This window comes from Coptis chinensis, chromosome 6 (assembly GCF_015680905.1).
Source record: "Coptis chinensis isolate HL-2020 chromosome 6, ASM1568090v1, whole genome shotgun sequence".
Taxonomy (NCBI): domain Eukaryota; kingdom Viridiplantae; phylum Streptophyta; class Magnoliopsida; order Ranunculales; family Ranunculaceae; genus Coptis; species Coptis chinensis.
In genome coordinates this window covers 97,293,321-97,321,209 of record NC_141461.1, presented here as the reverse complement: position 1 = coordinate 97,321,209, position 27,889 = coordinate 97,293,321, and the positions used below count along the sequence as shown (strand labels likewise).

The following is a 27,889-nucleotide window of genomic DNA, read 5'->3' as shown; positions in this document are numbered from 1 at the left end:
TGCATAACTATTATATATTAATATTATATTGATCACTCAACCAAATTTCTTATAACGTGAAAATGTCACTCTCCATTAAAAAAAAATAACACACTTTTGATAAACATTTCAACTTCATTTTGTTGTTTATAATTAATAAAATAAATTTGATTGGAGTTTTGTGAGATTGCCTAATAAGGTGAAATTCATATATATTGAAGCTACTTGAATAGCAAAGAGTTCTCAATCATACGGAAATAGATAAGATAAACACAATTTTAAATGCAAAACTATACTTATTGAAACATTCCCACAACATATAACCCAACTATGTTTTGAGGTTAGTTCAATACATTTGCATCCAGTTTATTTTTTGATATTAGTTCAGTGCAGTTGCATCCGGTTTCCAATTTTCCATTAATTATTTTTTAACATTAGTTTCACACATTTGTATCATGTTTCCAATTTATAATTAATTTTTTATTGAGGTTAGTTCAATGCAGTTGCATCCAGTTTCTGATTTTCCGTTAATTTAATCTTTGAGGGTTAGCTCAATGTATTTGCATCCAGTTTCCGATTTTTCAACAATTATTTTTTTATGTTAGTTTGATATATTTGCATCCAAGTTTTGATTTTCCTTTAATTATTATCTGAGGTTAGTTTAATGCAGTTGTATCCATATTCCAATTTTATATTAATTACTTTTTAAGATTAGTTTAATACTTGTATTTGCATCCAATTTCTAATTTCCCGTTAAATATTATTTGAAGTTACTTCGATGCATTTACATCCAGTTTTCGGTTCCCCATTAATTGTTTTTTGACGTTAGTTTCATTCAGTATTATATATTTTTTAAAATATTTGTCATTATTACTATGTCGTTGTTGTTGTTGTTTTTTTTTTTTTTTTTTTTTTTTTTTTTTTTTTTTTTTTTTTTTTTTTTTCAATTTCTATTATATATTTTGTGATGTTATTTTTTGTATAATTGTTTTTAACTATGTTTTGAGGCTGTGTTAAGGATATATTCGAAATAAGTCGTTGTTTTATCATAGACACTAAAATTGTATGATTTGTAATAGGGAATTAGTTTCTACAAATCACATATTTTTTAGCAATTTTTTTATTTGATTAAATATATAAGAATTGGAGCACTAAAAGTGTTTGATTCGTAATAGGAAATTACCTTTTACAAATCACCTATTTTTTAGCATTTTTTTTTTATTTTATCAATTATATAAAAATTGGAAATACACTCAAACTCTCCAAATATAAGAATTAGAAATATACTCAAACTCTCCAAACTCCAAAGAGGTTCTATGTATGTGGGATTGTACACTATTAGAAAAGACTATATTTCATAATATTATGGTGCCACATAGGAGAGAGCAAAAAACTAACTCTCATATTAGAGTGCCACATAGGAGAGAGAAAATCTTCCATTAGAGGTCTCTGTTTTAGTATATAGATAGTAGATATATTCGTCAAAACAAAAGGCGCCGCAACTCCTCTCTTTCTGTCTCTTTCTCTCTCTCTCGATTCAGGCAAGAAAAAAAGAAAAAGGTACAAGAAGAAAAAGATCTGAAATCTGAAAAAGGAAAGATTTTTTCACTGAATCGTTGGTCGTTGAATCGTGCGATTTTTACAATTTTGTTGATTCGAATCGCGATTTTAGAGCGATTCCACCATCATCCGATTCATACCTGCGATTCCAAACTATTGTACTTCGACTCGACTTGAATCGTACGATTCGACTCGCGCGCTTTTGACAACACTGGTCATATGTAATTAAGTCATGTAAACGGTTTAAAAATGTTTCTAAAAGGCGGCTTACAATCCTAGGAATGTTGCTTTAGATCTTCATTACCTACCCACTATTACACGAAATGCAGTTTGTCCTATGTACCAAGATGTAGGGAGTTTCAAGAACCCGAATTGAAAATCGAGTACTTGATTCTAATCTGCTGCATATTGATATGAGATAGATATTGACCGTTAAGAGGATCTGTTCAGGATGGAGAGTAAGGAGAAAAGAAAGCTTCGGACAAAAAACAGTTGAAACCTCGACATAGTCGGTCGTCCATTTTATGTTACGACTCATTCATTATATTTCAACTCCTTTCATGGTGATTTTCTCTCCTAAACTCTTTGTTTTGAACAATCTTCCAACTAGTGGAATTTATCTCCAATCAATCTACAGTGTTAGAATCGGGCTCTGCATTAGATTCTCCCAAAGAAACCAATATCCCCTTATGGTTTGCCATTGTATGAAAAGATTACAAGGATCTACACTAGACCTTTTTGGGCAACTTGGATATGAAGACACGTATTTCAAGAAATGACGAATCGACTCGAGAATCCTTTTCTTCTCTTATGCTGATGATACACATGATTTGTTTTTCAATCAGCTCCGTAGCAAAAAGACCTTTAACTCGGATGGCCAAGTACTCTAATGGACCATCGCTTAAATCTTTGGTCAATCTTGATACTTTTGTTACGAGGTTTCCTAATTGCTTTGCAATTCCTTAAAATATAACTAGGTGTAGAGGGTCAACTGCATTACTTAAGTTGGAATATATCAATTAATGTATTATGCAAGAATCGGGTATTTGTTTTCAGTTCACACAATTGAAGGCTAAAACTTATTGGAAATCACCTGATGGGATTCAAAGCTAAATTGATATATTTTAATAATTTATTGTTGTCCGCTAACCAAAACAAACGGTGCTTCGTTGACAGTTACTAAATTTAAATGAAGTTATCGGCCATCACACACACAAACCACACAGGGAAAGAAATGTGTAAAATCTGAATGCACACAATGCATGGAGGAAGTGTTCTTTGCAATCCAGGAAGTTTAGACAGCTGAAACACATGGTAGAGGTTATGTGAAGGACTGAAGGGTCTCTAAACAGTTCATATCAGTTCCTAAGATCCAAAAAATAATGATACATGGATCTCTAAGCTTTCATCCATAAATCTACTCCAACGACTCTAATACTGAACCACTAGAAGAAAGGAAATCATCATTTCTTTAAAGTAGTATCAAGTCAGGAAATTAGAATTTGGTAGCGTAGCTCAAGGCGTCCTAAGAACATCAGTACGCTTCCTCTTTACCAAACAAAATCAGAAACACACAACTTTTTCTCACATGCTTCCTCTTTACCAAACAAAATCAGAAACACGCTTCCTCTTTACCAAACAAAATCTATAGATGAGAATAGTCTCTTCGATTTTCTCACATACTTTTTAAAGCGATTGTCACATGCTACATCTTCAGGAGCCACAACTACAATAAGAATAAACTGCCTACGTGGAGGTGATAAGAGGGGGGGAGGTGGCATGTAGTCCTCAAAAAAATTGTATTCCATGAAAATAAAAAGGCCTATGAGCAAGTCCAATAGGGAATGTTGTAATCTACAATGGTGGTACTTGGTACACACCATAATGCATCACCTGAAAAGTGCTACATTTATTGTTGTGCGAAAAGGCTATTACTACAGTATTGTATTAGTATATATATATATATAAGAGAATGCACTTACTAGTGGTATTTTTTCACTAACTCCCGCATTCTTCTTCTTCCACCATTTGTTAAAAGAATAAATACACTTTTAGACTCTTCTCATGAAGTTCGGTAGTTTTATTAATATTAGTAGAGTAAAAAGGGTACATAATCAAAGGAGTTTGAGTCGGGTTTGATGTTTGATTTATTTTTTATTAGCATACATGTTTAAAATGATATAAGTAACTCTTTGATATTGGGGGGAAAAAAAACAAAAAAAAAACAAACAAACAAACAAACAAACAAACCAATTGTTGTTTGATGTTTGGTGCACAAAAAAAATGTTTTTTTTTTGCTTGGTAATTTTATCATGAGTGATCCTTCAACCGTATTTGCCATTCCATAAATATGGGTTATTTCAACTGAACAGAGACCAAAGATTCTTAACACCAAACTCTCCCAAATTTTTTTATTTGTGCAACATGGGTTCTTTGCAATTGTCTATTTTGTTTTTCGCAAAATTGTTCTATGTAATTGCAATTAATGTGACATGGGGTTTTGACAGTGCGAGAGTTGTTTGTTTGATTTTTTGCAAAATGGGTTTTGTTTGTTATGAGATTTATCCTTGGTTTGTTACAACATGTTCAAGCAAATTTTTGTATCCGGGGCTTTCCATGAAACGCATTTTTGTTTGGTTTAGTTTTCGCCATGATGTATTTTACTTATTTTGAGGTAATGTGGGGCACGGTAGTGTGTGTAGGATTTTTAATAACATGGATTTTGCAGCTTGTTATTTTTTTATTTTTTTATAGTTTGTTATTTGATGGGTTGTCTATGAGTTAAACTAGTAATAATAGTTATTTTGTGGTCGGTCAATTAATCTTTTGCAATTTTTTTTGTAGCACCAAGAATGGGCATCTGATATGGTTACGATTCTCTTTGCGCACCAGATAAAAAGCGGTATTGTGTGCGCTATTGATTCGCAAATCATGTACACTAAAGACTAAAATATACTTAAGAGTGTATGTTGCAGGAGTGCACCTCTCCAGTTCTCGAAACCTTAGCATGAGTTTCACAATAACCCAAGTAGCTTTGAATAAAGTCATAAATACTATAAACAAGCCTAAACATATCCTAAAAAACTTTTGAAATTCGCTCATCCTTCTTTTCATCTAAAGTAAAAACCCATATTTCACAACTTATCGAAACAGGAATCCCTGCATTTTCAATCCATTGGTACCACTCTCGCCAATTAAAGACAAAATATATAAGAGAGACCAGTGCAAATACACTACTCACTGATAAACTCAATATTTTACCCCATAAAGCTACCTTTTCTAAATGATAGATGGCAAGGTGAACAATGAGTGAGATAAACCATAATAGAATTTGAAAAAAGGGGTTAAAAGCAAAAAACGTTTGAAGTGATAGAGGCATGGTGTTCTGAAAACGAATAAGAAAGGGTTGAGGAAGAATGAGAGTCGTTTGTGAATGACAAAAAATAGTTGAGGATTTAATATAATGTAGTCTCTCTTTGTACACTGGACAAAAGTCTTCATCCTTAGTTCCATGTGATTGGACAGAGATACACCGGTTAAGACTTAAACCAAAGAGGAAGAAGAATAGCTGAAACAAAAAAATATGATAAAAGCGTACTAAATATATCTTAATGGTCAAAGACTAAACCACGTGTCAGTGTCCCTCTGATATGATATGGGTACGATTCTCTTTGCGAACCGGATAAAAAGCGGTATTGTGTGCGCTACTAATTCGCAAATCACGTACACTAAAGACTAAACCATATTTACCTAAATTAGGACATCGTCTAGTTGTCCACCCTCACTTGTTCATACATGAAGAGCGGATCGGATATAGCCTGGTATAGAAGTTGTTTCGAACAAATAATACAACTTTTTTCCTTTTGTCCATAAATAAATGCTCGGGATTTGAAATTTTGTCACGATTTAGAAGTTTTATATGTACGAAAACTTTAAGTTTTAGGGAAATGTACAATGAAAAATTATAGTGATAATTACCTAAAACATGAGCATCATGTTGTTTTTTCAACACATACTTGTTTTATAGTATTTTCATTATAAGTTATTATCATTCCAACTATAAAAACTCTTTTTGACTAATTATTGATTTGGGGATTGTTGTACTTCAAATCTCTAGTGAAATCTCCTATTTTGTTTTTGGTTTTAAGAAAATGTATAGTTTTATTTGATTGATTAATCGCAATGTGAGAAAATGTCATGATCACATGCGGAATAACCTGTCGGACTTAACCAGATGGGTTTCTTACTTCAAACTATGCGGTCAAAATTTGTAACCATACAAGAGATATATACTAATATATATATTCACACACTTCAATTATGATCTCTAAAGCAAGCATTCGGAGTCTTCAATTAAAAAAAAAATACTTCAATTTAACTTTACTAATATATTCACACATTTCAATTCTAATATCTAAAGTAAGCATTTGGAGTCTTCAATTAAAAAAAAAAAAAAAACTTATACATCTCTACTACTAGTATAGCCTATAATGATCGTGGCCTCTTAAATTCATCCGGGACTTTTTCTGACGCATAATACCCTTGATGAATAATAAAATCAGATGCTTACCTATTTATTAATGAGGACTACTTTGTCTTTTGATGTGTTTGTAAATTTTCAGTACCAATATTGTCCTTAAATAAAATAATTACTTAAGGGCCAATCAGTCTTTTCATGTGGGAATATATTATAAAACCAAATCCACGCAATGCTCAATTGTACGCATTATTATAAATGCCATTTATTAATTATTAGTAATAATTGGGTTATTTAATCAGCTAATACCAACCGTCTCTTCTCCCTTCTCTCCCATCTTTTCTCCTAATTTTTTCACCAACAAAATTCGGTCTGCATTTTCTGCAAAACCCCACTTCTTCTACATCTATCTCTCCCAATTGATATAGCCAATTCACTTTGTTCTAAATATCAATACCACATTTTCTGTAAAGAGACAACATTTAGTTCGTTTGGCTGCTAAGACTGCATCTCTTGACATTAACCACATCTGCACAAAGGGGTCAGGTACCCGTTGAATTTGATCTTTGTGATATGAAATGCATATCTTTTTCTGATTCTCACAACTTTACATTTCAGTTCTAGGGATATTGACTTTATCCGGTCTGGTTCTCATACGGGTTCTTACGCGCCTGCCTCTCAAGAATCCGATAAAGCTGGGACTAAAATTGCTCAAACAATCAGCAAAGGGGCCTTTAATGACCTTGACAAGTTATCCATGGCAAATGTGGAGGTCAGATTTGTTTTCTCCCTCAATCTGTCTTTCATCTTTCTTCGTTCTGCAGAGACTAACTAAATAAGATAATTGTTGGATTGAAAATTTTCAGGTCTATCCCTAAAACAATCTCTACGGTTTGGTCCAGAAGAAAGAACTTGTCGAGGGCATCGAAACTCATCTGTAAGTCTTAATATTTTCGTCATCATCATTTAAACATTTGATATTTTCGAATTTCAGCATATTTCATATATCTAATTGCAATTTTACTCCAAATCCCTTATTACTGTAAACTTGAAATCTATTAATCTTCAATGATTGGAAAACAAGATAACTCTATAAAGGTGTTCATCATATTAGTTCTTTTATTCGAGGATTAATCCATCCACTTTATGTTAATCGAATAAGCGGTGCTGCTCTGACTAATTGAACTAAAATACCCAGAAACACATACAAATTGGTCAATGCACTATCTAAGATAATGAAGGAAACAACAACATAAGATTGAGATATGGTATAAAAAGCCAAGCTATCTCAACCTGTCACTTCTATATGCAAGGTGACAATCTTCAAGTGAATGCTAAAATGCTAACAGTAATAGATATTATTGCCAAAAGAACAAGAGATGATAAGGTATGTTATAGGATAATTGTTTGTCCAGATAAACACGAGACTGTTTAATTAATTGGAAGGAATTAAGAATTCCACATTGCTTCATTCTGCAGTGTAATGTGGATGAAGGCCAATGCCCAATAGGGCAATAGGTCATCCTTCACTACTTCAAAGGTAGACTGGATTATATTCCTATACTAATTCAGTAGTAGGGCCAGAGATCTCTTCAATTTAAAGTAGGAGAGTAATCATGAATCAACTACAGCCTAAAGGATGAAGTGGGCTACTCCAAAGAGAGGAGTTTGGATGGCCTCTAATGGTCTAATTAAGAGGCCGATCTTAAGAGAGTTAGAGCTGATTTTGACAGTAGGCTGCAATCGGCGTCGAAGTCAATATTCCTCAATTGCCCAGTTTAATATCCATTTGATATCTTTAATACAAAAGGACATGGGATAAGAGTAAGTTCCTTTTCATGTGCGTTTAAAATGAAATGTTACCATTTCAGCAATTGATTGTTTAAACTGTTACCCTTTTACTTGTAGATATCCCTTGAGTCAAACGAAAATTGAAGTTCACGGTTCCAAGCACTTGGGAAATGCATTTCCGAGTCTCAGTGTGCTTTTAAAGAATTTTCTTTGGATTGTTTTAATCATGGTAGTGATGGATATGATAAATTAGATTCCTCAAAAAGGCTGAAACTATTGAATTTTCTGTGTGACGAAGTTATTTGCAGTACGTAGGTGAAAGAGTTGTTAATTTGCATTTGCGACCCCCCCTTTTCTCTCTCCCTCTCTCTCTCTCTCATGTAGTCAAAGTATGTTTTGTGAACTTATTAGTGATGCGATTCTCTTTCAGAGACTTCAGAGGTTGGATTGACAAACAAAAAGAAAGATTGGTAAAAAGAGGAAAGGAAGCAAAACTAAAAGTTCTTGCTGCAAGAGATAAGGTAAACACTACTTTGTGGAAAATTCAACACTCTAAGATATACTTCTAAAGTTAAGTTGTGTACAGGAACGACGTTTGAAGCAACATATAATGCAGGATGACGTTGCAAAATAAATCATTTCGAGAAATGGTGCTCCTCTTTCTATATCAGAACATGAAAGTCTTATTTCAAGAATAAAAGATGAAGCAGCAAAAGCGCGTGCAGAGAAACTAGAAGCGATAGAGTTGGTGCCAAATAGTAAGTTCACCATTTGTTTCCTTTAACTTTCAGCAGTTACTTTGCTTAAAATTATTCAGTATTCACCTACTGTGATTTTGCATGCTTGACCAGATATTGTCTGGTAGTTGTTACATTGACACTGTTCACATAGGCGGAACTTTATGACCAATTTCTGCATTTTTTTGTTTCTTGGGGTTCATCTTTGCAATTTCGCAGTAGGCCATGAATGTAAGACTTAGTCAAGATTTATGGTTTCTACATTACCAGTTGTCAATCTTTTCTTCTGACCTCTCGAGATTCCTCTTCTCATGACATTTCCAACGACTGCATCCGCACAAATGTCAAGTCCTAAGATCTTAACATCCATTTACACAATAGAAGAATGAGCACAAAGTAAGAGCAACTAAATAATTTATTGATCTATATGAACTCGTTGAAGATTATCTTCGAAATGTAGTCTGTTTGGAGGCTCCTTTTTAATCCTTCAATTGCAATTGCCTGTTATTACAAATTGAGTTTCTCAACTATTGCCAACATGAGAATAAAATGAAAATACGAATAGAACTGATGTGCGAAAACATGTTCGGAGGAGTTAAACATCTTGGCGCTTAGTTTTCAGCTTTGTTTTATGTATCTCAGGCTTATGCAGGGGAATTTTATTACGATAATAGCTTAGATCATTTATGTATATTACCTTCATGTAAGTGTCTACATCAGATTCTGGGACAATTCCAGCTTGCTTCTCCTTCTTTGAGTAAATTAAACAAACATCAAGAATATTATTTTTTAGAAATAAGTACACTATGCTATAGACCATAGTTCAACGTGTACAATGTACATAGTCACATAGATACCTTGAAGGCTTCACTGACATCTTTGAGAATGCTTATCTTGCCTTCTTCTGACTTGAAACCAGATAGAAACTGCTTTACACATTGCAACAACCTCCATTACCAGTGAAATTTTGACAAAGTGCAAGATTTGAAAGGTATTCATAGAAATTAGTTGGTAGTTGGTACTATGAACTGAGTTAGAAAAAGAGAATAAAAAGCGTCACACATACCAAGAAATGAGGCTCACCTCCCTCATTCAGAACCCGTTACACTAATCCACCCTCAAATCACTAATACCCACTAAACCCCCCTATTTTTAAGCCGTTTATATGTAACCTCTCTGTTTTTGTAAAAGTAATTAAATCTCGGTCTTAATTTTAATATCCTCACCAAAATTATTTCCTTTTCTACCCTTTCACTGAAATAGAGATTTAAGATTGACGAACCACCGAGGATTACAAAAAAAAAAGAAAAACACTGAAACAATGATGTTCTTGTTTCACCATTGAAGAAATAAGCTTCCACTTTCAGATTTTCATTGTTTGTTTGACTATTGAAGAAACAAGATTTGACATTGAAGATTTATAAAATGGTTATTCTTACATCTGAGAGATTGAAGAAAGTGGTATATATTTTCATCTCGATCGTCTTCAAATTTGTGTTGGATGCTTTCTCAATTTGATTACGAACTCTATTCAATTAATGCTTCTTTCATATTTTATAGTTTTATGCAATTATACATCTTGATATTGTTTTCACTTTGCTTTAATTTTGTTTTATGTGTTTCTATTAGATTTGAATTTGTTATGAAAAGTAAAATTTTCGTAGTGATTCATCAGTTTTGGCATGGTGTTATTACTATGAAAAGTTAGATTTGCATAGTGTTCATCAATTTTGACATTGTTTTTGTAAATGCAATGAAATGGAGGGATTGTGCTTTTCTGTCATTTGTTGCAAAATCCTAACTAGTGTTCGTCTTGGCGCTAATTGTATTATCATGGATTTTAAGGGGGAAAATAGTTGGATTTTATTCCTTTATCCATTGGACATTTCATTTTATTCGTTCTTTGAAGCATAGTGTGATAGAGACAGACTCGGAGCTTCAATCCTTGGCGTGCTTCTGTTGGGTGAAAAGTGAGTACCGTTGCTATGGCCACCGCAAACTTCAACTCTTGGATTATGCTAGAACACCACTTGCCTATCACTACAATGGTGGACAAGATCCGTGGAAAAATTATGAAAATGATGTCTAATCGGCAATAGTTGGAAGACCAAACAAGAAACGGAAGCAGAGCACTGGTGTTGCAAGAGGTAGGAAGAAGAACAAGTGCCCTTGCTATGACCATCGCAATCCAAGAGTGGGCTCTACTCCTACAACATGCTCTGCACCGATTCAATTATTTGCTATTTGATGGTTGCTCTTATATAAGAGCAAGATGTTGATAATTTTGCATTATGCTTTGATCTATTCTTTGATGTTGCTCGTATATAAAAAACGAGATGTCGATGAACCTGCTTTCTTTTTTTTGGATGTTGTTGGATTTTATAGTTTGACATTGGATTTTATATGTTATGATTTTTAGTTAGAGATTTTTAAAACAACTAGTTAAAAGCGGTTTTGTATTAGTGTGTAAAGATATTTTTACACAGTAACTTTTGGGACGACTGAAATTAGCCTGACACCTAACATAATATATGTAAATGTATTTTTACATAGTCATTATATATGTAAATCTATATTTACATAGTAACTTAACCTATGAAAACTTACATTTACATAGTTACTTTTTGGTAATAAAAATTGTTCGACACCTGACAGAATGTAAATGTATTTTTACATAGTCATGTATATGTAAATCAATATTTACATAGTAAAACTGCTATGAAAATTTAAGATTGCAGAGTAAAACTACTATGCAAATTTAAGATTGCAGAGTAAAATTTAAGAATGTAGAGTAAAAGTACTATAAAAATGTAAGATTGCAGAATAAAACCACTATGAAAAATTAATATTGCAGAGTGAATTTTAAGATTGCAGGATAAAGCTACTATGAAAATTTAAGATTGCAGAGTAAAACTACTATATGGACTTGACAACCTTTAATAATCGAACCCAGGGAAAAATAACATTTCGACTTAAGTCTTACTATGTACCATCACCACATGTTTACATCTCCATAACTGCATATTTTTTTTCTAAATAACTTCATATAATAACAGCTTCAAAGACACAAACACTCAAAGACCTACCTATTAAGGCTTATCAAAACTCTAACATCATGAATTTTTGAATTGACTACTTAGAAAATAGAAGAATGCATAGTAACAATTATTACCATACCAACTTTAAAATCCGAACAAGCTCGACTTCTGATTTTCATGTGGAAATTTAAATTTACATAGTAGTTTAACATATGAAAATTTAATTTTACAGAATAATTTGATATATGAAATTTTGAATTTACATAGTAGTTTGATATAAGAAAATTGGAATTTACATATGAAAATTTAAGTTTACATAGTAGATTTGTGAAACAAAACATGCCTAATGTAGATTTGTGAAACAAAACATGTCTGATGAAAAAATATTTGTACTATGCAAATTTAAAAATGCATAGTAGTAGTATTATGCGAACTTAAAACTACATAGTAATATCACATCACTCTGAAAATTTTAATTTGCATAGTTTAACTCTCTAATCGTTGTGAAAGCTAGAACCAAAAAGAAAAAGATCCCCAACAAACCCAAACGACCAAACACAAGTTTTGTTGCAAAACTTTTACAACCAATATTAACATTCAATCTTTAGTATTTGGATTTATCTTTTCAAGTAGGAAATCAACAATGTCGATATTTAATCTAATATATAATGAGAACAAATTTAGAAATTGAATTTTCATTATCTTCACCCTGTTTTCAATCTTCGAAATTGTCGTTCGAATGAATCTATAACCTTCTTTAATTCTTCCACCATAAAATCGATATTAAATTCTTAGAATTTGGGATTGTGGGGAAGACAATACCATTTGAGATGGTTCTGAGTTTTTGGAGAAGTTTTCTCTCGTAAAGAGAGATAAAGCTGGCCCAAGTTGTTTTAATTACGTGGGTATTTTGGTAAGTTCTGGATGCATAAAAAAAACAGGGGGGTTTTATGGTTTAGTCCGTAAGGAGGGGGTTTTTATGTAGCCACTTGAAGGTAAAGGGAGATTAAACGCAAAACCTGCACACATACAGTGGTGATAATGGGCATCTGGCCCAGCCCATAGTCCAACAAGGCCCAGAAACAAGAAATAGATGGATCTCACCGAGAAATTGCTTTTGAGCAAAGCCCAAAATATCGAATTCTGTGAATATTTCGATGTACCCAAAAACCAAGATATATCGGATATATCGGAATTATATATTTTTTTGTTGACCAGTCAAAATTTTGTTTTGTATGTCGATATATCGGAAATATTGTCGATTATATTGGAAATATAGTCAATATACTGGTCAAAGTCAACAATATTCAGTCAAAGTAAATATTATCGGTCAAAGGCAATAATTAATATCGGTTATATTGTATATATCGGTTGATATATATCGTTATATCGGAAATTACAAAATATATCGGACAAAAATAGATTCAATATTCGGTTGAGATATATCGGATATTTCCATCTTGGTGTACCAAAAAAACGAGATATATTGGTTATATCTCGGATATCTCAGCGATATTTGGGCCTTGCTTTTGAGAGAGTTCCATAATGTAGGTAGGGGCTTTCCATGGACTACTTTACACTTTGCATCCACTCAAACATTCTCATACCTCACTTCCACTGTAGGCAATTTCACGCCAACTCTGCAAGAAATAAATTTGAAAAAAATGTTGAACCCAGACACATCTATTCAAAATAATTATAGGCGTACATGCACTGCCGGTATTTACATAGACAAAATATATCATGAATGAATACATTTAATGAAATTATTACCGCATAATAATAGTTTCTAACCAGTACTATACAATTACATCGTCCTGTCATTCACATGCATTGCATGTTTCCGACTTAAAAACTTACACAATTTGCATTGCAGTTTGAGTTTATGCAACTTGGATAAACAAAGAGGGGAAATATATAGTAGAAAGGTATGTGTATTGTTTTGAAATTTAATTATTGGTTTAATAAATTTTATTAGTACATTCTGAGCTGGAATTTTTCTACTACAGGTCAGAGGTGCTCATACCTAATGGCAGCATCAACTCGATTAATCATGGAGCTCTGGTCACTGAAATTGACACGTCGTTGATGTTTGAGAAAGATCAACACGTGTAACACCTGTTCTACTGTATAGTCTAGACCAAATTCTTAAACAATGGTATTTCTCATTGCTATACATTCAGATGAGCTGCACCAACAATATAGATTTGTATACCATTTCTTCATTTTGAATCCATGGATATCCGTACGATCATTGTACGCTTGGTGTATAAGTTGGTAATTTGATGAAAAGCCTACACTCCATCAGAACGTTGGAGCACAATAGTCTCATGTTCTACTGAATTGCTTATATGAGTTTTGAATTGGATGTCATACTCCGTGTAATGTTTTGTTTGTAAAATTCTCTATTCTTTTTGGATTATGTAACAACCATTTTAGTGCCAAACTCACATATGAAATTAATATGTAGCAATTATACGACTTTGTAAGATTCATTATTAACAACATTTTCGAACAAAAGAGGTTTGAAAAGTTATGCCCAACTATCAATTATAATTGGAATAAGAAGTATTTGTCATACATGTTAATTTTCCCTTTTTTTTCGGATGAGTGTATATCTATTACAACTGTATGTGTGTTCATATTCACATACTCTCCAATAAAATTTATTTGTCATTCATGTGCAGAGCACATGCATTTTGCTAGTATGCATAATGGTGTGTGCTGTATGCATGTGTGGTATATACGTATATAATAGTGTTTGCATGCGTGTTATACACATGTATAATAATGTTTGCATATGTATTATACACATATATAATGGTGTGTGGGGCATGTTGGTATACACATGTAGTACAGTAGTAGTACATAGTAGTGTTTGCATATATATATATATATATTAGAGAAAATCATAATTGATATTAATAAAAAATAACTTGGGCTAAATCTATCGTAATCGATGGAGGGAAAATGTTTCCCGCCAGAAGTAAAATTATTTTTTCAGATAAAATTCAATTAATAATTTCTTAAACTTTCCCCACACGAAAACTGACGACGATGGAAGAATTGAAGAAATGGACAGTGACATACACGAAACACTTAAAACAAAAGAGGAAACTTTATCAAGACGGTGTTTTACAACTTCACTGCTCTAACGGCACTCACAAGGTATGTCTAATTGTTTTGTTTCTCGATATTTTTTATTTGAGACTGGAATAAATTTTTGGAATTTGTTGTTTTGCAGTTTTATCTCTACGATGAGAATGGGATGGTGATAGATAGTAGGTTCTTGAAGAAGGGTGAAGCAGTTGAATGTGGTAAAACATTGAATTTTAGTGGTTATCTTGTTGATATTCTGGATATTGAAGACAAGTCTAAGCCTTTGTTATCCGATTTGAAAAACGTTCAAGAAATGGTTAAAAAACCTAGACAAAAGTTTGGCACATTGCATGGTAAAATGGCTGGAATTAGTTTGTTTTTTCATTTGTTAAGCCTTCACTGGATATGATTCATTTTTAATAATTATAGTATATTGCCTCTGTGACAGGGACTGAACTCAAACCATCACCTTTGAAACACTTTGAAGTAAAAGTAAAAGAAGAAGAAAAGGAAAAAACAACAGGTTTGTTATGTGTGTTTACTAATTAGACAAACAAACTTGATGCATTTGTTACAGCTGATTTATATTTCTTAGTCATTGTTTTAACATTTTAAAGACTGATGCAGAATGGCATGTTTTATACACCACGCAAAAAACTCAAAAAGCTAAAAAGTATCATGATGGGATTCTGCGCCTTGTAGTTGGTCTTTCCCACACTAAGCAGGTTAGTTCACATATGTTTGCATTTTTCTGCCAAAGGATCTCTAGTTTTTCTGTTCGACAATGATAACAAGGCCTCTCATAATAATGAAGTGATTTCTTCAGCTGATTATTGAAACTAATTCTTAGTATGGCGGTGTGCAGGTCTTCCTTTATGATGATCGTGATAAACTCTTAGAAAGTAGGTTCTTGAAGAAGGATGAAGTAGTAAGATACGGAGAAACATTAACATTTGAAGGTTATCTAGTTGATATTGGGAATCTTGAAGAGAACTGTCAGCCTATACCAGATTCGAATGTTCAAGGAAGGGTTAAGCGATCTATAGAGAATTTTGGTAGACTCAATGGTAAAAATGCTGGAAATAGTTCATCCTCCGTGGGTAAGGACTTTCTTCATTTGGATTACTTCGTCACACCTTATCGTGGTGCTCGGTTTTTCAGTTGATTCGGTTTTTTTTTTTTATTATTATTATTATTTTTTATAGAGAACGGAAGTGGCTTAGGAAACAATTTAGCTCCAGGAAATCGTCCAAGTGTGACACATAATATTCAAGGAGGTTACTCTCTCCCATCTCCGTCTTTTGCAGATTACCGGTAGTGTTAAGAGCTTTATGATTTTATGATCTTAGAGTTGATTGGTGTATAACAATTATTTTTTTAAATGAGTGTATTAAAGTAGATTGCATGGTGTTATGGTAAAAAGGCCGGATGTAGATCATGTGTAATGAAGAGACATCTATTTCACTATCAGTGTGTTGATTTGTTGTTTACTAGTTCTGATTCTCTGTAGTTTTGGGTTGTTCACTTAAATGCATTTTTTACTTCTCGTTATGTTTTCAATTTCAGCGAGCAAAAGTAGTGGCTTGGGAAAAAACGTAGAACCTGACAAGCAACCAAATGCGAATAACAAAAGAGGTCAGCTTTTTGTAGATTCACCGAAGGCCTTCTTGATGTTCTGGTAGAGTTATTAACAGTGCTTTATATGATTTTCTGTCAGTTTTTATGGTATTAGAGTAAATTCATTTAATGCCTTGGGTGGTTATTAAAGTGTGACAAATGATTGTTTTTAGTTTCGTGTATACATGTCATATGTACTCCATCCGTATGTAAAACATATAGTCACACACTGATGGGTAAGGAACAAGTGACTTTTATCATCTGAAACATTAGGATTGCGGAAAGAAAACCAACCGGCTTTTCCTATTCCCTTATGATATTTAAAAACACGACTTATTTTTTCACTGCAGATTTATCTGTTTTATAGTATTAGTCATTATTTGATATCTTAAAGAATGAATGCAGAATGGGTTGCTTTATACACCGCACAAAAAACTCAGAAAGCGAAAAAGTTTCATGATGGGGTCCTACGACTTTCAGTTGGTGTTTGCCAGAGGAAGCAGGTTAGCTCATATTACATACCTAAGGATTCCTAGTGATTCAGTTGGACAATGATGCCAAGTGCCTTACAGAGTTTGGATTTTATTAGTTAAGTGCTAGCCAGTAGATGACTAGTGTTCTATTCTGACTTTTGTCATTGCTGGTATCTGGGTTGTATCTTGGAGGCTTGCATAGGCCCCACTGAGCACCAAGCCTATTCATCTTGACATTTCAGCTGGCCATGGGCCAACTTTTAAAGGTTTCTGTTTTGTTCTGTACTTCAAATCTCTAGTGAAATCTCCTATTTTGTTTTTGGTTTTAAGAAAACGTATAGTTTTATTTGATTGATTAATCGCAATGTGAGAAAATGTCATGATCACATGCCATACACACAATCAGACTTAACCAGATGGGTTTCTTACTTCAAACTATGCGGTCAAAATTTGTAACCACATGAGAGATATATACTAATATATATATTCACACACTTCAATTATGATATCTAAAGCAAACATTTGGAGTCTTTAATTAAAAAAAAATACTTCAATTTAACTTTACTAATATATTCACACACTTCAATTCTAATATATAAAGTAAGCATTTGGAGTCTTCAATTAAAAAAAAAAAACTTACACATATGCATAATGGTGTGTGCTGTATGCATGTGTGGTATATAGATATATATAATAGTGTTTGCATGCGTGCTATACACATGTATAATAATGTTGGTATACACATGTAGTACAGTAGTAGTGATAGTAGCGTTTGCATATATATATATATATATATATATATATATATATATATATATATATATATATATATATATATATATATATACGACTACAAGACTTGAAGAAGTGCTATATATATATATATATATATTAGAGAAAGTCATAATTGATATTAATAAAAATTACTTGGGCTAAATCTATGTTTCCCTTAAAAAAATTATTTTTTTTCAGATAAAATTCAATTAATAATTTCTTAAACTTTCCCTACACGAAAACTGACGACGATGGAAGAATTGAAGAAATGGACAGTGACATACACGAAACACTTAAAACAAAAGAGGAAACTTTATCAAGACGGTGTTTTATCACTTAAAGGTATGTCTAATTGTTTTGTTTCTCGATATTTTTTATTTGAGACTGGAATAAATTTTTGGAATTTGTTGTTTGCAGTTTTATCTCTACGATGAGAATGGGATGGCGATAGATAGTAGGTTCTTGAAGAAGGGTGAAGCAGTTGAATGTGGTAAAACATTGAATTTTAGTGGTTATCTTGTTGATATTCTGGATATTGAAGACAAGTCTAAGCCTTTGTTATCCGATTTGAAAAACGTTCAAGAAATGGTTAAAAAACCTAGACAAAAGTTTGGCACATTGCATGGTAAAATGGCTGGAATTAGGTTGTACTTCAAATCTCTAGTGAAATCTCCTATTTTGTTTTTGGTTTTAAGAAAACGTATAGTTTTATTTGATTGATTAATCGCAATGTGAGAAAATGTCATGATCACATGCCATACACACAATCAGACTTAACCAGATGGGTTTCTTACTTCAAACTATGCGGTCAAAATTTGTAACCACATGAGAGATATATACTAATATATATATTCACACACTTCAATTATGATATCTAAAGCAAACATTTGGAGTCTTTAATTAAAAAAAAATACTTCAATTTAACTTTACTAATATATTCACACACTTCAATTCTAATATATAAAGTAAGCATTTGGAGTCTTCAATTAAAAAAAAAAAACTTACACATAAGCATTTGGATAAGCGATATATAGAGAATTTTGGTAGACTCAATGGTAAAAATGCTGGAAATAGTTCATCCTCCATGGGTAAGGACTTTCTTCATTTGGATTACTTTGTCACACCTTATCGTGTTGCTCGGTTCTTCAGTTGATTCGTTTTTTTTTTTTAAGAGAACGGAAGTGGCTTAGGAAACAATTTAGCTCCAGGAAATCGTCCAAGTGTGACACATAATATTCAAGGAGGTTACTCTCTCTCATCTCTGTCATGGATATTGTAGATTCACCGAGGGCCTTCTTGATGCTCTGGTAGAGTTATTAACAGTGCTTTATATGTTTTTCTGTCAGTTTTTATGGTATTAGAGTAAATTCATTTAATGCCTTGGGTGGTTATTAAAGTGTGACAAATGATTGTTTTTAGTTTCGTGTATACATGTCATATGTACTCCATCCGTATGCAAAACATATAGTCACACACTGATAGGTAAGGAACAAGTGAATTTTATCATCTGAAACATTAGGATTGCGAAAAGAAAACCAACCGCCTTTTCCTATTCCCTTATGATATTTAAAAACACGACTTATTTTTTCACTGCAGATTTATCCATTTTATAGTATTAGTCATTATTTGACATCTTAAAGAATGAATGCAGAATGGGTTGCTTTATACACCACACAAAAAACTCAGAAAGCGAAAAAGTTTCATGATGGGGTCCTACGACTTTCAGTTGGTGTTTGCCAGAGGAAGCAGGTTAGCTCATATTACATACCTAAGGATTCCTAGTGATTCAGTTGGACAATGATGCCAAGTGCCTTACAGAGTTTGGATTTTATTAGTTAAGTGTTAGCCAGTAGATGACTAGTGTTCTATTCTGACTTTTGTCATTGCTGGTATCTGGGTTGTATCTTGGAGGCTTGCATAGGCCCCACTGAGCACCAAGCCTATTCACCTTGACATTTCAGCTGGCCATGGGCCAACTTTTAAAGGTTTCTGTTTTGCTCTGTCTTGGTTCTGAAACCTGGTTGAGAACTTGGGCTGGGGGTTCACGCCAAGGCATTCTGCTACATGAATACTACATGCACATATCATGAGACCGGAGTGAGAAAAGCCTAACGAGCCCCTCCTCTCCCTCTCTTTTTCCCCCTTTCTTCCTTTGACCATCAATATATTTGAAATACCACATTGTATTATACAACTTCTTCTCTTTTCCTAACTTTTAGGATGTTTTGACACCAAAGCACCATATTTTTGAAAACTATGTCAGTCCATAGTACCAGATGTACTGGGGGAGACCATGAAGTTAGTTGTTTGAGATCTGCCTGTTGACATGCTCTGCTGACCACAGTTGCATAGTTACGACTAAGTAGATAAGTGAAGCAACTGAAGACACCTTTTCCCATCTTCTCACTAACATCTTAATCAATCAGGTTACTTTGTTAAGTGATGATGGGACTATTCTGAGCAGTAAGTACCTGAAATCATCAGAAGATGTCAAGAGTTGTAGTACGATGGAACTAACTGCTCATCTGGTTGAGATTGGTGAGGAAAGAACTTACCAAGAAGGTATCAACTTCTTTTTGATACCATGCTCTTTGATTCTCATGCATTTTACACTATTTGATTGTCAATGACATAACGAAGGTATGCAAAATGCCTTTATGCATCCCCCAGAAGGAAATAGATACTTAGTGTTCAATTTTCATTATTTTGTTGTTTGAAAACTATAGTTCCTTTTGCTGGAGAAATTCAAAGTGACAATACATCATCCAGAGGAGTGGCTTCAGATTCTAGTATTTCTCATATTGACAGGATCAACTTAAATGGTTCTTCATCTTCAGTGGGTAACCATTTTACTCATTTCGTCTCCTTCATCACTCTTTGTTGTGTAGTTTGGGTGACGAATTGATTAAGTTTTCCCCATTTCTTTAACTGAGGGAGAGTAAATGGATTGGGAAACAATGTAGCACCAGGGAATCGTCCAAGTGTGGCGCATAATATTAAAAGTGGTTAGTCTCTCTCTTTCTCTCTCATTCATTTGTTTCATGATCATGCATTGTTTTGTAGCTTGGTTACTTGATGCAATTGGTTTCTTTTTTCCGATTTCTTAAACTTAGAGAGCGTAAATGGCCTGGTAAACAGTGTAGCACCAGGGAATCATCCAAGTGTGGCACACAATGTGAAAAGTGGTTAGTCTCTCTCTCTCTCTCTCTCATTCATTATTTGTATCATTTTTCTTATTATTCTATTTTTTTTATTTACTTACTATTATATTTCTTTGTTACTTTGGGTTGTTTACTGATTCATATATTCACCAGAGAGCGAACATAATGGTCTGGGAAACAATGCAGCACCAGAAAATCGTCCAAGTCTGACTAATAATGTTAGAAGTCTTAGAACAGGTTAGTCTTATTCTTAGACACGCCAAGAAACCTTCTTGGTAATGAGTCTGTAGTTTGTCAGTTAAGTGTGGGCGAGTGATTGTCTTTTAATCTTTATGCATACTGTAGGTATGACGTCCTGGTAAGAATTCTAAATTTAGATCATCGTATATATTGGGATTTAACTGAAAACAAACAGCTTTGTTCTGTGCTTTTCTAATGAAATGTAGAAACACAACTTTGATGCATTTGTTTACTGCATGGTTATAGTTCTTGCCTTCTTGGTCTTTATTTCGATATCTCACAAATGAATGCAGAGTGGCATGCTTTATACACCACACAAAAAACTCAAAAAACGAAAAGGTATCATGATGGTTTCCTACGACTTTCAGTTGGCGTTTCCCAAAGGAAGCAGGTTAGTTCAGATTACTTACTCATTTACTGCATCTGTGTATATCTGCTGTTTCTGTTGGGCTTTGATACCAAAGGTCTTTATAAAGTGATGAAACAATTCCTGGAGCACTAGCTATCATAGCTGTCTTTCAATTCCGTTCAATCATTCTGCATTCAGAATTGTTTCAGGTAATACTGCATGTCGGCTGTATCTTGGGTAGGCCCCACTAACCAGTGGACAGGGATGTGTTCCCTAGTTTTGATCTAGGATTTTAATCTTGTATTGAGCTTCAAAGTTTTCGATTTTGTTCAGTTTAAAAATTGAAACCTGATTGAAAACATGGACGGCTCAGGCCAAGGTGTTCTGCTACTTGTACAAATATATGCAGACCACAAGAATAGATTGAAAAAGTTATAATAACTCACTTTCTCTTCTATTCTACCCCCTCCCATGCCTCTTTTCATCAGCAGTGATTTGCTATCTGAAACTCTCACTATTATAGTTGATGGACTTTCTGTAATAATGATATCGATTATAATCAAGAGTTGAGTTTCATTATAGAGTTCAGTAGTTAACTCTTGGGACATGTTTTAAAGTCGCAATATGGACCGAGTTCTAGTCTTCCATAACTTATTCACCAGAATCTTATAGAAAACAAATTGAGGCTATACTACCAGATTGTACTGGCGGAGATCATGATAATTGTTGTTTGAGGTTCTGTTGACGTATCTGGTGGAGTGTTGGATCAAATTTTTGTTGAACTGTTAAGATGAAGTACCTACAGCTACATTCCCCCTTCTTTCTGATCACCTATTTTATCAGGTCACTTTGTTAAGTAAAGATGGAACTTTTCTGAGCAGTAAGTACCTCAGTTTTTCAGAAGATGTCAGAACTGGGAGTAAGCTTGAGCTAACAGGTCATCTGGTCGAGATTGGAGAGGCAATACTTTTGGAAGGAGGTATCAACTTCTTTGTGATATCAAGCTTTTGGACTCATACGTTTTACAATATTTGCTAGCTAGCTAGTTGCAGGTGCTGACTAACAAAGTTGGTAAAACCTTTGGGTGATGATACCAAAGGTCTGCGGCCAGCATCAAAGAGTTACTGATCTCATTTAAAACAGGCTTGCCAATAATTTTTATTTTTTTTGCTAGTCTATAATTCTGCTTGAGGCATGCAAAATGACTTTATGCATGTTGGAAGTATAGAATTGATATTTGTATTCCCCTTACTTTACTTTTGTTGGCTGGCAATTCATAACTCCTTTGTTTTGATATTGAAGGAGACATCCAAAATGCCAACTCTTTAGGCGCATCATTGGCTTCATGTCCTACCATCTCTACTGTTGATAGGATGAAGTTGAACTCTAGTGACAGAAGAAACAAGACCAAGTCATATGGTTTGTCCAATGCCTCACAGTGCTTTTATCACTTGTAGCTGCTCTCAACTCTTAAGCTATGATTACCTTTTTTACTGGTTTTACTTTTGACATTAAATGCATGTGTCATGGGCGACAGGACCTCCAAATAATACATCTTCAGGTAAAGATTTGGGTTTATATCCTAAAAGCTCTAATGTAGATAAGGACAAGTTCAGCCAAAGTGGTACTAGAACAGATCTAATATACGTGATGGTTTGTCTGCTTCCACAATTTTTCAAGCATTATATAGCGAGATAAGTTTGCGTGTGATATTGGTGTAATAGCAAGTTCCTGTTTTGCAGCCCACCAAATCTTATTCACTCTTAAAAGGCCAATGGAGGGCATTCCCCGCAAAAGAGGCTATTGTGCAGCAGGTCGGTTCTTCCCAAGATTCAGATTTAGGTGAGTTTGGTAATCAGGATTTACTTGGCCAAGATGTGTTCAAGCCGAATTTAATGAGGAGAAGCGTAATACACATCCCTGATGGTAATCCAGAAAATTATAACGTGAGCAGTAATGCCCAAGTGGTTACTGAGATTTCACAATCAGAATGTTTTGAAAAGCTTCCTGCTTCAGGTCCCCATAATGGAGGTGTTGATTTACCATTACCAAGTTTGGTTGGATCGGACTCTTGCCCTGAAGATCCTGAAAGAAAGAACTGCAAGGAACTTAAGAGCAAAGGAAAAGAACAAGTGGACAAGAATGAGTTCCCTAGTTTTGATCTAGGATTTTAACCATGCATTGAACATACTTTTATGACCCAGGTCAACTTTTGTGTGATAATACATTACATGAAAAATATGTATATTACTTGTGCAATAACAAGTTAGAAGTGATACGTTGATACGAATATAAAATTTCCTTTTAGAACCTATGTTTTCTGATATCAGCGAAACATAACACAGTTGATGTTAAGATTACTGCAGCTTCTCTTGTGGTCGTTTTGCACAACTTATGCATGACTTGCAAACTCTAATTAGCTACAGGGATAAGTTGAAGGTTTTGTTCTCTGATCCAAAGACAGCACTAGTATCAACTATCTTAATCTCAGTCTTAGACTCTTCCATGAAGTGGGGTGGACGGAAGAAATTCAGTGACAGACTAACAGGTATGTCTTACTTTTTGTGGAAGTTTGACTTTTGCCACTTTCATTTCTTAGGCACAAAATAGCCCTGAAATTCCCTCTGCAGTTACTGAATGAAGTAGGGATGGAATCACATATACATTTACTCTTCCAGTACAATGAAGACATGAGACAGAGACATCTTCCCGAAGTTTCTTTGATTAGATCCATGCAACATTTAACATTTCCTTTGTCGATTCTTGATTTCTGTATGAACTTGGGTATTTTCATGACTTCCTAAATTTCACTGAAAAGTCCCAGTGCAACATCCTAGCTGGGACAATCGGACTCAGGAGACTTTCCTAACTCTTAACTAGATACACCCCAGTTCCACAGTTGAACTGGACTGCAACCACTACCGCCGTCAAAACCATTACCACCATGTCACGGCGATTACTTCACTGTAGAAAGTCTTCAACATGACTATATATGTTAAGTCATCATCGAGTCCCCATCTTTGCTCAAATCCACTACTCTCTGTCGAACATCCCATATCTATGATTGCACAAAAACTCTTTTTCTAAAATGGAGTAAAACTAAGAAACCCTTTGTTTAGTACTTTAGTCTGCCATTAAAATGAGGAGAGATCAAGAAAAACTAGGATTTTGTTAGAGAAATAGGGGATTTTGGAGGGGAAATTAGATTTTTTTCTGTGCTCAATGTCCCTCCACTTTTTTTTTTTTTTTTTCCTTTCCCTTTTTATTTCTCTTGTTTATTATAAAATTTTGTATCTAGTCTGCATTGTTAAATGTCATTTGTCCATCAGTCTATAATTGGTCTCATCATTTTTTCTTTTACTCATTTTGTACACTCATCATCATATGTGGGATTTGAGATTGCCCACTTACACTAGGGAATTTATGCATCTATACTGTGTTTCTTATGAAGTTCTGCGATGCACTCTCTGTCACTGAATTAAGTTCGATAAAAGTTGGCCTTCCATGCTCGGTGGGGTCATATCTCTGCATGACGGGCGCACTTGCATAGTTGCATGCAGTTGATGCACACCCTGAGCTATTACAGTTAAAAATGTTCTGTAGGAAGTTACAATTGACTTGTGGTGACCTGTATACAATTGACTTGTCGATTTAGCATATTCTTGAACAAAATTTTCATCGCATTTCAATAATTTAATCACAGGATTAACATTCAACATCAAAGACTAGAGCAGTTGCAACTTGAGTCTATGAATACATCAAAATCGAACTTGATAATGGGGTGATATGATATGAAGTGCTTTCATCAGGGAACAATGCTCTCTACAAAGGGTTGAATGACGTACCAATTTTTCGGGTTAATCTCCAAAGATCTTAGTTGCTGCAGCTGGACATCGTAAACATGGTACCCATTTCCAACCTTTAAGATCAAGATTCTGCCATTTTCAAGAGTTGCAGAGTTGCTACAACATAAATTTCTTAGTGGAAAAATACCTGCAGGCAATACCAGTAGAATTAATGAATGTGATTCCAGTTGACAGAGTATATAAACCTTGACTCCTTTTGGTACGAGGCAGTTGGAGGCTTGGAGCAGCTGACCAGTGACAGGATTACAAACGCACATTTTCCTCCATTTGGCAGAGGGTCCTAGTAGTACTAAACCATTACAACTACTAATCACAAACTTTATGGTGTTATGATCAATACATAAATCCTTCACAGTAACCTCTTCATTCTTAATTTGTTTAATCTTAGGATCATAGATTCTGGGGCCAATATATTTCAGAAATGCGATCAAACTAAGATTAGATTGACAACAGTGAAAATGAGCGTTAATGAAAGATGAGCTGCTAATTAACTTGTACGGTTGTACTACAGTTTGCATTCATACCTCAAAGGCTCAAACTGATTAAGTTCACGCCCATGAAGTCTTGTAAATATGTTAAAGAAGAAATCTTCCCTGGCACAACCAACCATGTTATTCTTGCCGCAGGTGGACAAATCTTCCCACTTATCTGGCACAACCAAATCACTTTTCTTCTCGTTGAAGATGTTCAAATCTTCAAGATTATTCTGATTTTCCATCATCAATTCCTCTTCTATTTAGTTTTGTAGGTTCGTGGGAGGCATTGTAGTTTTGGATTTGATACAACAAGCGAAAGTGGAAGGAAACTTGAATGGAAGAACATCAATTAATCTAGCCAGTTCCAAAATTTACAATCTAAAAGAAAACAATCAAACTCAACTACCACGGAAAAAAGAAGGTGCTAATTGTAAGGCCCTTAGAGTTTACATAAATAAATATAAGAGGATTGCTAATTCTAATTGGAATTCAAAAAGGAAACAACCAGGGAATTCTATATAGCTTTCGTTTGGTTACATTCCTAATTGGTTTAGGAAACTGTTCAGGGAATGAAGGGCGTACGTGCAGAAAATCTTTGAAGTGTGGTATTGGTTACCGGTTAGGAAATCCTACTTACCGACTGTCATTGAGGCAATGAAGAGCACACTGCCACCTTGGCCCTCGTTCAAGCATTTGGGGGCAAACACCCTTACCCTTGCTGAAATAGTGAAATCCCCAACTACACCCTCAACCTCGACAAGGAGATCTGAATGTGCTTCCGCCATAGTTGGGAACTCCGCCTTATACTCTTATCCAATGATTTTCCATTACTCAAAACTTGCACCTTAAATTTTTCATGGATTGCATGCCCTGATGCCCCACACCAGGTTCGTTTACCAACAAGTCTTACACTTTTCTGCTTCTTGTTCCACGGATCCAAGCTGTTGCAGTCCGACGCTATCAACTTTGATGTCCTCGTCCAATCCTCCAGAGTCTTTGTGGCGACAAGGCTCTTCATTTCTACAACCGCGCGCATTCCCAGCACCAATGCAGAAATGGTGTTTTTGTCCTACCATATACCACCACCTTTAATTGTCTGAGATGATAATAACCGTGCAGCCATTTGATGCATATTTGCCCTTCCATCGCCTTTTGAATCTGCGTCAGTAAATGTCTGTAGCAAGACAGCAATGAGAATATATAACAAACAGATATAAGGTAAGTGTACAATTCCAGAGAGAGCAGATTACCTTATCCACGATTGTTTCGACAACATCCTCAGTGAGGGTCAGATCAGACTTGATCAAAAGAGCCAACACCATCTCCTTTAACTGAAACATGCAACAAAAGTTACATACAAACTGGTTTAAGAATCAGATTCTTACACATTGAAATGTTGTATGCCTTGTATAATTTGGTCTGAACGTCTGATGTCTTCTTATATTCAGTCATGTGGTACGCTTTTTGGGCCTCATTATGAATGACCCTTTGTTGCACATACAAAATTGAAAAGTATTGGTCGAAGACTTCTCATCATTTCATTATAAGTTGAGACATTTGTTCAATCACGGACTTTTCTAAGCATATAAATTTGGTCTTGAACACCCGAAATGAACAATTGATTATTTACCAATCAGTCAGAATTATAATGTATGGCTCCCCAAAGTCAGTGGGATCAAAACTGTGTTAAACATAGTCGATAACATGATATGATATTTACTAGATTTTAAGATCATATATTCCCATCTCTAAATCCACATCTCTAACTACAATATTCTGCATGATAACATGTGTCTTGTGTACTATAACATGCTTCTTGATAAGTCAAGCACATACATACAGAATAAATGGAGAGAACCTGAATGATATATATACTAAATCACCTCCTCACGTTCAATTAAGCCAGTCTGCGTTAGACCATATAGTCGAAATGCAACTACACAAAGAATTTACTGATCAGCAAATTAAAGGATACAGTGGAAAGGTGGGCAGTTTTTTGAGTAACTGATTACCAGTAGAATCTAGTACGTTATTATGAGATCATCAATATAAGTGTAAGTAATGAGAATCAATTCTTACATGCAACTTTCTCCTCCAGTGGAGCGTTGGGATGAAAGATGCCCAATGACCTAATAAATTCCCCGGATTAAATAACACCATTGCGCTTCACATCAAACAAATCCAAAACCTGTAATTTAAAACTTAAAACAACGACAGATATACAAAAAGGGGATTGAAAGTTAAAGACCTGA

The 27,889-nt window shown here is 34.3% G+C and overlaps 3 protein-coding genes across 25 annotated transcripts in view; 1 reads left to right on the top strand and 2 right to left on the bottom strand.

The window, feature by feature from the left end:
* LOC147495882 (disease resistance protein At4g27190-like) overlaps positions 1 to 27,889 on the bottom strand; it is a 106,730-nt gene that overhangs the window by 38,973 nt on the left and 39,868 nt on the right. The window lies entirely within an intron of this gene.
* On the top strand, positions 14,515 to 23,607 carry LOC147495886 (uncharacterized). 6 transcript variants are annotated; one of them, XM_086564648.1, is made up of 18 exons: positions 14,515 to 14,750; positions 14,827 to 15,034; positions 15,130 to 15,204; positions 15,309 to 15,406; positions 15,547 to 15,781; positions 15,887 to 15,958; positions 16,248 to 16,316; positions 19,197 to 19,294; positions 19,972 to 20,107; positions 20,272 to 20,385; positions 20,509 to 20,550; positions 20,659 to 20,730; positions 20,860 to 20,943; positions 21,240 to 21,337; positions 22,139 to 22,274; positions 22,598 to 22,714; positions 22,833 to 22,856; positions 23,038 to 23,607. In XM_086564648.1, exons 1-18 carry the CDS (start codon positions 14,640 to 14,642, stop codon positions 23,139 to 23,141), a joined length of 1,893 nt encoding a protein of 630 aa, XP_086420774.1. In that variant the 5' UTR covers positions 14,515 to 14,639; the 3' UTR covers positions 23,142 to 23,607. The 6 variants fall into 6 exon arrangements, with proteins under 6 accessions (XP_086420774.1, XP_086420773.1, XP_086420771.1 ...); XM_086564647.1 differs by having other exon boundaries at positions 20,479 to 20,550; positions 20,860 to 20,931; positions 21,237 to 21,337; XM_086564645.1 differs by having other exon boundaries at positions 20,479 to 20,550.
* Positions 25,968 to 27,889, bottom strand: part of LOC147495880 (putative protein phosphatase 2C 5) — a 60,390-nt gene continuing 58,468 nt past the window's right edge. For both annotated transcript variants that reach the window (XR_015197837.1, XR_015197838.1), the window contains exons 6-8: positions 27,717 to 27,825; positions 26,888 to 27,573; positions 25,968 to 26,811 (exon numbers count right to left, since the gene is read on the bottom strand). The gene's annotated coding sequence lies outside the window, so the exon portion shown is untranslated. The remainder of the gene's footprint in view (positions 26,812 to 26,887; positions 27,574 to 27,716; positions 27,826 to 27,889) is intronic.